Here is a 14269-nt window from a genome sequence, read left to right on the forward strand (position 1 = left end):
CCAACCCAACCTTTGTTGCTTACGATAATTAAAATTGAATGAAGCTTTAAGAAAAAGTCTTGGTAGTCGAAGAAATCCTATAGATTCTTATGAAAAATTAGTAGTAGTAAAAATCTTTTGAGTCATGTTGTTGGAATTTTTGTTTTCTTAATAAAATGTTGTTGGGAGTTATGACCACTCTCTATTGTAGGCGGGCTAATATGGCCATTGGCCACCATGGCAGAAATCAATTAAAATTAAATGATATTTTTTCTATAAAGCAAAATTTTTGTAAGAAATTATTTACCAACGCAACCTTTATTGCTTACTATAATTAAAATTGAATGATACTTTAACAAAATAGTCTTGTTCGTTGAAGAAATCATGTGGATTTTTCTTGAAAATTAGGTGTAGTAAAAATCTATAATGTCTTGGTAATGTTGTGGCAAATTTTTTTTTGATAAAATATTTTTGAGAGTTATGAACACTCTCTATCACAGGTGAGCTAATATGGCCAGTGGCTACCATACAAGATATCGAATAAAATTAAATGACATTTTTTCCATATAGCAAAATTTTTGTAATGAAGTGTTTACCATCCTAACATTTGGCACTTACTATAACTAAAATTGGATGAATTTTAACAAAACAATCATGGTCATTGAAGAAATGTTGTAGATCTTTATGGAAAATTAGTGGTAGTAAAAATCTATAAAGTCTTGGTCATGGTGTGTGTGTGTGTGTGTGTGTGTGTGTGTGTGTGTGTGTGTGTGTGTGTGTGTGTGTGTGTGTGTGTGTGTGTGTGTGTGTGTGTGTGTGTGTGTGTAAAGTCTTGGTCATGTTGTATGTGTGTGTCTACACACACTACTCTCTATCACTGGTTTGCTAATATGGCCATTGGCCACCATGCAAGACCTCAAACAAAAATTAAATGAAAATTTTCTATGTAGCAAAATTTTTATAAAAAATTGTTTACAACCCAACCTTTGTCTCTTATTATAATTAAAATTGATTGACACTTTAATAAAATAGTCTTAGTCATTGAAGAAATTCTAAATTAGTGGTAGTAAAAATCTATAATGTCTTGGTCATGTTATTTTTGAGTTGTTTTTTTAAATGTTGATATAAGTTATGACCACTCTCTATCAATAAATAATTAGCCAAACTCTTGGTCATCGAAGACATCCGATAGAATTTTAAGGTGTGAAAAATTATTAATGGCACAAAGTCTTGGTCATGCTTACAAGAACTATTATAGGTGGGCTAGTATGGCCTATGGCTATCATGCAAGACGTCGAATAAAGTTAAATGACATTTTTTCTATATAGCAAAACTTTTGTAAGAAAGTGTTTAAAAACCCAACTTTTTTCGCTTACTATTATTAAAACTAAATGGCACTTTTACCAAAACATTCTTGGTCATCAAAGAAATCATGTGGATTTTTATGACAAATTAATTGTAATAAAAATCTATAATGTTTTGGTCAAGTATTGGGATTTTTTTTTTCTAACAAAATGTTATTATGAGTTATGATTACTCTCCATCACAGGTGGGTTAATGTGACAAGTGGCCACCATGCAAGATATCAAATAAATTAAATTAAATTAAATGACTTTATATATATATATATAGCAAATTTTTTTAAAGAAAGTGATTATCAACCCAAACTTTATCACTTACTACAAATAAAATTGAATGACACTGTAAAGAAACAAAATTGGTCTTCAAAGAAATCTCGTAGATTCTTTTATGAAAGATTTAGTTATAGTAAAAATCTATAATGTCTTTGTCACGTTATGTCTTGGTCATGTTGTTGGGATTTTTCTCCTAATAAAATGTTGTTGGGAATTATGACCACTCTCTATCACATGTGTACTAATATGGCCAGTGGCCATAATGCAAGACATCAAATAAAATTAAATGAAAAGTTTCTATATAACAAATTTTTTGTAAGAAAGCGTTTATGTTGTGCAAATTTTATTGTATTCGCAAGCACACGAATCTATTGTAAAATAAATTTATGATGACGAGTATCGATCCCACAAGTAGATAGATTTAATTATGCATAGGGTTAATTTTCCAAGTGTATATGTGAGTTGATTGGAAGTGATTTTTTTTTAATTTTTAGATTTAAAATAAAATGACGAGAATTGATTAAAGATGAAAAATATACAAATAAAACACTTGAGTCTCTTCATTCACACTCAACATTTTATCATGGGCCTAATATTTTCTTTTTAGTTCTAATTAATTCATGGGGGATAATTTTCACTCCTTGTAATCATCACTCTAATAAATATGATATTAAGCACTCAGTGTGTTAGAGGGTAATAATTTCCCACTAAGTGTCGTGTCAAGAACACGTTGTGCTAGACGATAATAATCATTCTGTGAACAAAATGGCAAGGTTGTCTACCAAATAGTTTAGATGCACTCTTTATCGACATTGAGTTAAGACGACTTAGAAAATGCTAAGGCAAAATTTTCTCTCTAATAAATATAATTTTAAGTGCTCATTGTGGTATACAATAATGATCTTTTACTAGAGAACAGTTATATTGTATAAAATCTAGATAAGGTACACTGTCTTTCGATGATGAGTCAAAACAACCACATAAACCAGAGAGGAAAAAAAATAAACTTACAAAAAAAAACTTATGGTTCATGTTAAGGCTTCACTTTCAACCTGACCTTGAAACTAAACTAGCCACTCATTGAACTAAGGTAAAATAGTAATTTTATTAAAATATATAAAAAAATATAAGATGAAGAGAGAATTGTAGAAAAAGGAACTCAAAATGGATTAAATAATCTCAAATTAGGGGGAGCCCTTTATTTATAGATGCAATGGGTAAATCATGGCTCTCGGATGAAAATAATTTGGACGCTCATAATTGCGTCACGTGGTAAGTTTTGATTGGCTGGAACACATCATCAATCAACACCAAATCAGTATTTCAGTCTAATAAGATGTTGCGATATTATCGACTAACACCATCGGTCCAAAAGCACCCTGCCACATCATCGATCAACGCCACATTATCAATCAATCAACATAATCAGTCAATGTTACATCAACTGTCCAATAAGTGCAGCCATGCCATCAGTCAATGCAACGTCATCATACCGTATATGTAAATAATATCGTATTTGTGAATAGTACCGTATATGTTAATAATACCTTATACATGAACAATACCGAATACCTCCTTATGGTTCTTGTAAGGTTGAAATATTCTCGAAATACATAAAATACTTAAATTATAATAAAACACATAATAAAAACTTAGAGGATTTAAACACATAAAACAAAAAATATTAGTCAGAATTGAAGCACAAAATAATTATTTTACTCTTCATAAATATGCATTCTCCAATACTCAATAGCTTTCTAACACTAACCTTTGTCGTTTATTATAATAAAAATTGAATAACACTTCAACAAAATAGTCTTGGTTGTCGAAGAAATCTTGTAGATTTTTATAAAAAAATTAGTGGTAGTAAAAATCTACAATGCCTTTGTCATTTTATTTATTAATTTTGTTAGGAGTTATGATCACTCTTTATCAATAAATAATTAGCTAAACTCTTGATCGTGGAAGATATCATCTAGAATTTTAATGTAAGAAAAATTACTTATGGCACAAAGACTTAGTCACGCTTGTAGGATCTTTATTATAGTTGGGCTAGTATGGCCTGGGGCCACCATAAAAGACATAGAATAAACTTACTAAATTAACCTCATGGATTATGTTAAGACTTCACCTTCAACCTAACTTTGAAATTAAACTATCCACTCATTGAACTAGGGTAAAATGGTAATTTTATTAAAATATATAGAAAATATAAGATGAAGAGAGAATTGTAGAAAATGAAACTAAAAAATAGATTCAACAATTTCAAATTAAGGGGAGTCCTTTATTTATAGATACGATGGGTAAATTATGTTTATCAAATGAAAATAATTTGGACACTTAGGATTGCGTCACGTGGCAAGCTTTTATTGGCTGGAACACATCATCAGTCAACACCACATCAACATTTCGATTCAATAAGATGTTGCCACATTATCAATCAATACCACATCAGTGTTTCGATCTAATAGCACCCTGCCACATCATCGGCCAATGCCACATCATCAATCAGTGTCACATAATCGGTCAATGCCACATCTTTGGTCCAATAGGTGCAGCCATGTCATCGGGCAATGCCACATCATCATACCGTATATATAAATAGTTACTTGTGAATAATACTATATATGTGAATAATAACGTGTACATCAACAATACCAAATATACCTTTATGCTCCTCGTATGGTTTTCAATTGTTCCGAGTTTAAAAATGCCATCTATTTTGCTATCCAACTTCTCCTCTCGTTAGTTGTGAAATGGTTAAAATATTCTTGAAATACATAAAATGCCTAAATTATAATTAAACTCACATAATAAAAGCTTAGATGTAAAAGTGAAAATATTAGTGAGACTTGAAATACAAACTAATAATTTTACCCTTTATAAATATGCATTCTCCAATACTCAATAGCTTATCAACCCAACCTTTGTCGCTTACTTCAATAAAAATTGAATGACACTTTAATAAAATAGTCTATGTCGTTGAAGAAAACTTGTATATTTTTATAAAAAGTTAGTGGTAGTAAAAATCTACAATGTCTTTGTCATTTTTTTCATTAATGTTGTTAGGAGTTATGATCACTCTATATCAATAAATAATTAGCCAAGCTCTTGATCGTGGAAGATATCGTCTAGAATTTTAATGTATGGAAAATTACTTATGGCACAAAGTCTCGGTCATGCTTGTATGACCTCTATTATAGTTGGGCTAGTATGGCCTGTGGCCAACATATAGGACATGGAATAAACTTACCAAATTAAGTGCATTGATCACGTTAAGGCTTCACCTTTAGTATAATCTTGAAACTAAACTAGCCACTCATTGAATTAGGATAAAATGGTAATTTTATTAAAATATATAGAAAATACAAGTTGAAAAGAGAATTTCAAAAAATAAAACTAAAAAAATGGATCCAACAATCTCAAATTAGAGGGAGCCATTTATTTATAGATACAATGGGTAAATCATGGTTATAGGATGAAAATAATTCGGATGCTCATGATTGCATCACGTGGCAAGCTTTGATTGGCTGGAATACATCATCAGTGAACATCACATCATCATTTCGGTCTAATAAGATGTTGCCACATTATCAATCAACACCACATCAACATTTCGGTCCAATAGCACGCTGCCACAGTATCGGTCAATGCCACATCATCAATCAGTGCCTCATAATCAGTCAATACCACATCATTGGTCCAATAAATGCAGCTATGTCATCGGTCAATGCCACGTCATCATACCGTATATGTAAACAGTGATGTACTTTTGATTAGTACCATATATGTGAATAATATCGTATACATGAATAGTACCGAATATCTCTTTATGCTCCTCCTACTGTTTTCAATTGTTCCGAGTTCAAAAGTTCCATTTATTTTGCTATCTGACTTCTCGTTAGTTGTGAAATGGTTAAAACATCCCTGACATACGTAAAATACCTAAATTATAATAAAACACACATAATAAAAGTTTAAAAAATTTAAACACGTAAAACTAAAAATATTAGTCAAACTTGGAGTACAAAATAATAATTTTACCCTTTATAAATATGCAGTCTCAAATACTCAACAACTTACCAACCCAACCTTTGTCGCTTACTATAATAAAAATTGAATGACACTTTAACAAAATAGTCTTGGTCGTCAAAGAAATCTTCTAAATTTTTATAAAAAATTAGTGGTATTAAAAATCTAAAATGTCTTTGTCATTTTTTTCATTAATATTGTTAGGAGTTATGATCACTTTCTATCAATAAATAATTAGCCAAACTCTTGATCGTGGAAGATATCGTCTAGAATTTTAATGTATAAAAAATTACTTTGGCACAAAATCTTGGTCATGCTTGTAGGACCTCTATTATAATTGGGCTAGTATGGCCTATGGCTGCCACGTAGGACATGGAATAAAATTAAATGACAATTTTCTATTTAATAAATTTTTGAAAGAAAGTTTTTACTTGTTTTCATATGTTTTTGAATAAAATTAAATCCGTTAACTAAATATGCGAAACTACCTGTCTTTTTGTTACCCTGTTATAGAGTTTTTACATGTTTTTAGACGGCAGCCCATCTGAATTTCCTATATTAATTTATAACACTCTCGATAAATAATTGATAAAAATAAGTCTTTAATTTCCATCTAAAAGGTAAATGCTGAAGGCCGAGTAATATTAACTGTGACGCCCAAAGACCAGGCTCAAATGTTTTTTTCTCAAGAGAAAGGCTTGGTGCCTTGGTCAGTTACATTTTTTGTGGAAATTTTCTCACAACTTCTTAATATTTTGCAAGTCGTCAATTAACTTGGCTAGTGAGTTGGCATATGTCATGATACTCACTTGCTATTCAGAAACTGTAGTTAGTAGTATTTTATCTATATTTATGGTGTAAAAGGTATAAAAATTTGAATACGAAAAGGTTTCCATGCAAAGGTTTTCATATATAAGAGGCTCCATTTATTTCTAGAGTTCTTTTTCTAATTTATTGGTTAAAATTTTACCGACCAAACAACTTTCTACTTTCTTGTCTCATGCAGCTTTTACAGTTTACAATTTCCTCGATATTAATCACCTCTGCATCTTCATCAGAGAAAAGAGAGTGTATTTATTCCTCTGCAATCATAGTTGAATCTTGATCGCTGCGAAGTGACTAAGTTAGTACCTCTGGATTGTTGGAGAGAGTAGTTGAAGTTATTCAAAAATGATAATGGAGAAAACTAACTGATAAAATGCTAATTAAAATATATATATATATATATATTTAAACATGCCTCGGTTTATTGGGTTGGCCATTAAGTGTGTAAATGAGATATGACGAAACGTTACTTTTATCTGCAGCTTTTTTGTTTATGTGTTTGAAGTTAATCGGAGTGTGTAAGTAAAGGAAAGAGTTATAAGCATCCTTGATGAGTGAAAGATTGCTTAATTATTTTGTTTCAGTACTACGACAGGGAAAGGTTACTGAAGCATTGATTAGGTTACTTCCTTTTGTCTAGTGGCAAAGTTCTCTTAACAATAAGCAACGATAAGTGAACCACAATGATAAAATTATGATAAAAGTTTTGTCAATACTTATATTAATCAAATTATATTTGAGTTTATGGATATATCTTTTGGGTTGATGTAACATCTAACGTTATAACGTAGCTTGATAAAATCCATTTAAATATATTAATTTTAAAATTACATTGCAAACATATTAATTTTTAAATAAAATTGAAAGACATGCACTGTTCTCTATGGCCCCCCATCCTCTCTGAAGCTACTAATCCAACTTTTGAAAAAAGAAAAATAAGAAAATGATGGTAAAGACAAAATGAGTTATGATGCCGTGGGTTCATGGTATTAATTAATTATTTTATTTTTTTCTCTCATATAATGTGGTATTATAGTTAATTCTGTCTTCATTTTATTTAAGAATCGGTGATCTTTCAAAAAAATATTTGATTGCTCCAACAACAACAGCCATTTTTTTTTTCAACTTTTTGTCATATATAAGGACTGGTTGAAGAACATCCATATCAAAAAATAACTAATAAGTAGAAATTTTTATTTTTTTTAAAAAAAGTAATTTTCAACTAAGATTTTTTTTTTCTAACATTTGTTGCTTGGTGGCAACAACTTTTGTTATATAAATAGGCCTTGGACATGAGGTATACCCGCCAGAGTTGTACAACTGCAATCCGGAGTTTCTTTTTCAAATTTTCATTTTGGAGCTGTGTACTGTATCGCACGCGTGAGACAAAGGTAAATGCTTCGAGCTCGAGGTACCCTTCTTCTTGTTTTTTTTTTTTTTTCACAGTTATTTTTGTTGTTATATCTGGTTATTGCAACTCTTAAGGGAAGTACAGTCTTTAAACTTATTAGTTTTCCTTCTTTTGTTTTTAGGCTCCCCTTTTCTCTTTTGCTCTACCATCACCAGCATCCTTGTTTTTAATTCTGCAGTCATCTACCCAACCAATCTTAGATATTTTAAAATTTTTATTTTCCACTAATTAAAAATTTAAAATCATCGAAGATATTACATGGACATGCAACGTGTTCTTAATTTTCTTTTCTTTTTTTATAAAAAAAATCAATGTTCTCTGAACGTTTTTTATTTAAATTAGGGTCATTGAAAAGTGGAACAAAATCTTGACTGCTGTTTTGGTGGGATCTTTTCTTTCCCTCTTTATTTTTCTTTTGCCCACCAGGTGTGTTTTTTTTTTTTTGTGGAAAGTTGTCAATCTCGGAATTCTGAATTTATACATTATCACAATCTAGAGGACTACCAAGCATAGTTTAAAATCTCTATCAATAGTTAGTGCGATCTCTATCCCACATATAGCAATATATACCTAATTCTATCTTCATCTTCTAAAATGAGGCTATAAAATGCTTCCACGGGACTTGAACTAGTACCCATAGATTGTAAGTTTAATGTATGCAACTTGTTAATAATTAAGTAATGATATTTGATCTCCTCATCTTATTAGTCCTCAATAATCATTTTTACATTAATTTTCATTTTCTTTTATATGAAATAACTAAAAAGAATAATCAGGTTTTAAGTATACCCCCATATATAACTTTTAAAAATATCTAATTTTATAAATTCTTACCTCTAGTACACTTCTCAAAACTTAAGCCTATAATTTCTTTAAGAAAAATTATATCTGAAAATGGTTATTTCTTTTCCAATAATGCACATACATGTAAAATCTAATAACTACGAAATTAACAGAAATTCTGTTGGAATATAAAATAAAAGTGAGGCATTAGTTTATTGAGCTCTTATACTTAGGGAAGCAGGCCCAGGCCCAGGCCCAGCACCATTTTATTTTTGTATTAAAGTCAATTTTGTAGTTACTGTATTCAAAAGATGGGGTAATTTTTGGACACCTCACTTGAGGTTTGGCCCCGCTGCACTTGGGAGAGAATTTATCGACAGAGCACCCATTGGACGTGTATGAGTGTTTGTTTGGCCATTCGCTAACTTTGAAACTACCCAAAATACCCCCTTGCTAGATGCAAGATTTGACAACATTTTCATTCTTGCATGTTGCAAAGATATATATATATATATATATATATATATATAAAGTTTAAACCACCCAAAATAAGGGAAATTTTTTAATAACAAAATCCAAATTAACAAATATCATGAAATTTATTTCTTTCGTTTTCCTTACTTTTCTTTGAAATGAGTACCTTAATGTATGCTACACTCAAAAGACTCCAAATAGAAACATATAACTTAAATTTTTTATTGTTTAAATACAACCAAAAAGCCATTAAAAATCTATTTTCCTCAATATTCTCAGCTACAAATCAAAATTACCACAATTATAACATTACGGACGAATGAAGTGTTAAAAATTTATAGGAGATACGTGCAAAGACAATAAATGAACACTTTCAATTGTGAATAATTGATGAAATTTATTAAAATAGTACATTATTTTTTTAAGTAATATTCCAATATTTTCATTTCAAGGGCTGATTAAAATGGTACTTATTTATTAGATGGTTAATGAGTAAAATTTTGGTTACACCATCTTCATTAGGATACTAGTTGAAAAGTGTATAGCTACTCAAAATTTATTAACGTGTAATTCAATTATAAAAAGTCGTGCTGAGTGATATTAGGAAGAAAGATTTATTTTGAATATTTAAACACATTGAAAGTACAAATGATACTACGTACATAATATTAGCTCCAATCAATCAAAAATTCATTTGTAAAGTAGCAGCATTAATCATAATAGTATAGTTTGAGCCCCAGGTAATTAATTGAGTGATTTGTTTTTAAGTAGCTTTATTTAACTAGTAACCTTAAATTAAATCATGAGGAAAGTAAAAGATTAAAAAATTAATCTAGTTTTTACCTATCATTTTACATTTTTTTTAAATGTTAATGTTGTTTAAATTAGATGTAAACTTAATGACACATCTAAGGATATTATCATAGTACGAACTAATGAACGGATGTGGGTCTGGCAATGATGTTATAGTTATTCAAGCTTACTTTTGTGAGATTCGGTTACTTTGCTATCAATACTAATTTTATCCTCCTAAACTTTGAATGTAGACGAAGATGTCAGAAAGTACTTCTCTAAGCAAGCAATTGAAAGAAGATAAGCGCAAGGAAAGTGATGAACAGTTGCCTGGTATGCTAGCTATGCTATTCCATTGTACTTTCATTTTTTATTCATACTCTTTTGCTAGTGGCCTTTATTATTATTATTTTTCCTTTTAATTGTTAAGCCCAGCTAATGGCAAACCCAATCTCCTCCTTACTCATAATACTGTTTAAAATAAAAATAGCATACTATTTTTAAAAGCTATACGGCATTACCAATCTGGTAAAGATTATAGCCTATGACTATGTAAAGACATCTGTAAAATTATAAGAATATTTCACTGTAATTAAAGGAGTATCTCTAATATGCCTTATCAACTCTTGTACAAAGAGTAAATTTATAATATTTGTATTGTGCCACATCAATGAGGATAATGCCAACTGTTTTCGAATGTATCAGTATTTTAGTAACAAAAAATCCATAAAATAAATGACTAAGAACAAAAAAATACTTAATCAAATAAATTGTCTATTTCCAGGTTACCTATATAAAAGTACATACTTTGAATGGGTGCTAACATTAATTGCGAACATGTAGCTAGCAAAGTGAAGTTTTATCCGCTATTAATCTTATAGATTTGGTCTATATATTTGATATTCCAACAGAATTTCTCTATTATCCGTACCGTTAATTTTATTTAACACAAAACTCGTTCGGTCGTTTTATCTGAAATGACAGCGGAAACAATAACTAGAAGATTGAAATTGTACCGAGCTGCACTAAATGGCGACTGGGCTGTGGCTAAAGATATTTACGACAAATATGAGGGTGAAATTGGAGTTGAGATCACAAATCATGGAAAAACTGCTCTTCACGTTGCAGCTGAAGCAAATCGTATTGATTTTGTGAAGAAACTTTTGAAAAGGATGAGTGCTGAGGATTTAGCTAAGCAGAATAAAATTGGATGTACAGCTGTTTTCTACGCGGTTGCATCTGAAAGTGTGGAACTTGTTAAAGCGACGATGAAGGGTAATGAAGGCATAGCAACGCTCCCAGATAACGATGGGATGTTGCCAATTGTGAGGGCTGCATCATTAGGCCGTACAGAAGTGGTAGAGTTCCTGTATAGAGAAACTAAAAATTCCTTGAAAGATGATGATTGCATTGAGTTACTTGTCCAGTTGATAGAAACCGGTTTGTATGGTAAGCCCTCTTGTTTATTATCTTTGTGCAAATTGCTCTTCTGATTAATTTGATATTAGAGGACTTAAACATATCCAGTTATAATTAATTGAAATCATTAACAATACATGGAAAATATTGACAAGCATTGTGATTGTCCCAGACACAGTCAAATTCATGAACCCCTGTTTTTAAATTGCGCCAAAGATTGTTTGATATAGTACTAATTAAATGTGAACATGTTGTTCCCAGCTGTCGCATTGCAGTTGCTTCATGATCACCGTTATTTAGCCACAAAACGCGCTAAAAATAAAGAGACAGCACTGCATGTTTTGGCTCGAAAGAATCTTGGTTAGTCCTCGCTCTGAACTCTAAAACTACTCTTTTTACAATCTTTCTTATTTATTTTGCCAGTTCGGGAAAATTTTCAGGTGACAAAGATAGAAAAAATAAGGAAGCAGAGACATTAGTGGAAAGCCTTTGGGAAGAAGTCATATTGTTGAGTAAACAGGAAATTTGGGAACTAATTGAACAACCCAGGGAACTAATACATGATGCGGCAGATCGTGGAAACGTCCAGTTTCTATCAATACTTATTCGTGAATATCCTGATCTGATGTGGAAAGCCGATAAAAAAGATAATTATACCATATTTCATATTGCTGTTAAAAATCGCCTGGAGGATCTCTTCAAGTTCATATATGATATAAAGCCAATTGCGGATTTGATGGTTGACTGCACAGATGAAAAGGGAAACAATATTTTGCATTTAGCTGGAGAATTGGCACCGCAACATCGGCTGAATGTTGTATCAGGATCAGCTCTTCAAATGCAGCGAGAGTTATTGTGGTTTAAGGTGAAATATTTAATCCGCCCTATGCATGGACATTACGTCATTACCCTTTCTTAACAATAATATTGAAACAAAAAAGTATTCATTTGATTTTATTTTTAATTTTTTAATACGTAAAAGGATGAAACACTGAATACTCTGTAACTGTAATATGACTAATATAAAAGAGAGTATGAGATAAATTATAAACTTTAGATTCATTTAAAAACGTGATTACAATCGGATGAGTATATGAAAAAAATTATTTATTTAAATGTCTAGTATTACTCTATCTCATCATCTATGAAATGCATTAAAGGTGATGCTAATACCCAAAAAAAAAAAAAAAACATAGACATATCATATGCATTTAACTTAAAATTAATTAGTTAATTATTAATTTATGTATTAATTTAGTACTATATAAAAATAAGTTTTTTTTTAAAATTTTATTATCTAATAAATTTATTGAATTATTAATTTATCACATTGGCCAAAAGTCATGATAGAAAAAAATTATTATTTATTCGAGATTATTTTATTGAATACTAATTTAACAAAGTTCTTTTGTATATAATGTTAGGATATGATCCATCTATAAATATTAACGCGGGATGAAAATCCATCTTAGGCTTTAATTTCTTTGCACATGGTCTATTTAAATACTTTCTATGAGTAATATGTAACTTGCAATAATGTAATTCGACTCTTTCGTTCATGACGAGCTTAACTATAGGCAGTGAAGGATGTTGTTCCACCAAAGTTACGTGACGCTAAAAACAACAAAGGGCTTACCCCTAAAGCTTTGTTTTCCAAGGAACACGAAGAGTTGAAGAGAAATGGAGAGACATGGATGAAGGACACTGCATCATCATGTATGATTGTGGCTACACTCATCGCCACTATTGTTTTTGCCGCAGCTATAACAGTACCAGGCGGCAACAAAGAAGACACTGGGCTTCCTTTTTTCCGTCAAAAGGCTTCCTTCAAGATTTTTGCTGTATCAAATGTGATATCGCTGGTAGCCTCCTCTGTCTCAATAGTAAATTTTTTATCCATTGTCGCTCCGCGGTATGCAGAAGAGGATTTCCTTCGTTTGTTGCCAACAAAGCTGCTTGTTGGATTTGCAACATTGTTCGTAGCAATAGCAGCAATGATGGTGGTGTTTTCTGCAACAAGTTATATTGTCTTTGAGGACGGAAGTTTATGGATTGCTATTCTGGCTACCGTGATTTCTTCCATGCCAGTCATCCTGTTTGTTAAGCAACATTTCCGGTTCTTCTATGATGTTCTACGATCAACCTATGCATCACATTATCCCATCCCGAAAGGTAAAACTGGTCTTTTCCACAAAGCAGGGGAAACAAAAACAACTAAACACCAGTGGAAGTCCAAGCTGTTCAATGGATCGAATCTAGCAATTCCGTTGACATCATCATGTAGCACAAATGTTTAAATTCGATTCTCACTCACATTTTCAGAGAATGTAACGGTGACGCGGATGATTGGTTAACATTTTGGGGCTTGATCAGAGTCTCAGTACGTCTGCTGGTCTGATCCTCAGTCAGTAATCTCTCCCGCCTTTAGCGATTAGTGACGCTCAAGGTCTTCCTAGACTCCTAGTTATGGTAGGTTTATGTAGTTCTAAGTTTGTTTTCAAACTTTCAACTTTGCATGCATTTTCGTTGTTGAGTCTTTGTTCAAGTTGCTTCGTGTAATTAGCTACGTTATGCATGTAAGCCTAATTATATTCCGAGAAATTCTAAAATACTTCTGAAGTATTATGTTAATTAGCTATACGATAAATAAATGATATTATATTTATGACATGTGTGATATAATTGATGATTGTATAAAATTGAACTACACGTGTCAATAATGTCATATATGCATTAATTAATTAATTGTATTACCTAAAATGTATCTCAATTTCTCATATCTTCCCCTTATCTGTCATTTTTACTTTCATTAATAAAAAAAAATATATTGACAAAATTGTGGGAGCTAGAAGAAGGCACCAATGAATGCCAGATTGCCAAGCAAATCTTTAAAGTTTCAAGTTTGAACAATGTAATTAAG

General features: G+C 31.0%; 1 protein-coding gene across 2 annotated transcripts; it reads left to right on the plus strand.

The window, feature by feature from the left end:
- The first annotated feature begins 7716 nt into the window (after positions 1-7716).
- Positions 7717-13980, plus strand: LOC102608189 (ankyrin repeat-containing protein NPR4-like). 2 transcript variants are annotated; one of them, XM_052434298.1, is made up of 6 exons: positions 7717-7861; positions 10185-10263; positions 10915-11379; positions 11611-11709; positions 11790-12214; positions 12927-13980. In XM_052434298.1, the coding sequence occupies exons 1-6, from the start codon at positions 7763-7765 to the stop codon at positions 13644-13646; spliced, it is 1887 nt and encodes a 628-aa protein (XP_052290258.1). In that variant the 5' UTR covers positions 7717-7762; the 3' UTR covers positions 13647-13980. The 2 variants fall into 2 exon arrangements, with proteins under 2 accessions (XP_052290258.1, XP_052290259.1); XM_052434299.1 differs by having other exon boundaries at positions 7753-7881.
- Positions 13981-14269: the final 289 nt, after the last annotated feature.

Source organism: Citrus sinensis, chromosome 9 (assembly GCF_022201045.2).
Source record: "Citrus sinensis cultivar Valencia sweet orange chromosome 9, DVS_A1.0, whole genome shotgun sequence".
NCBI classification, from domain to species: domain Eukaryota; kingdom Viridiplantae; phylum Streptophyta; class Magnoliopsida; order Sapindales; family Rutaceae; genus Citrus; species Citrus sinensis.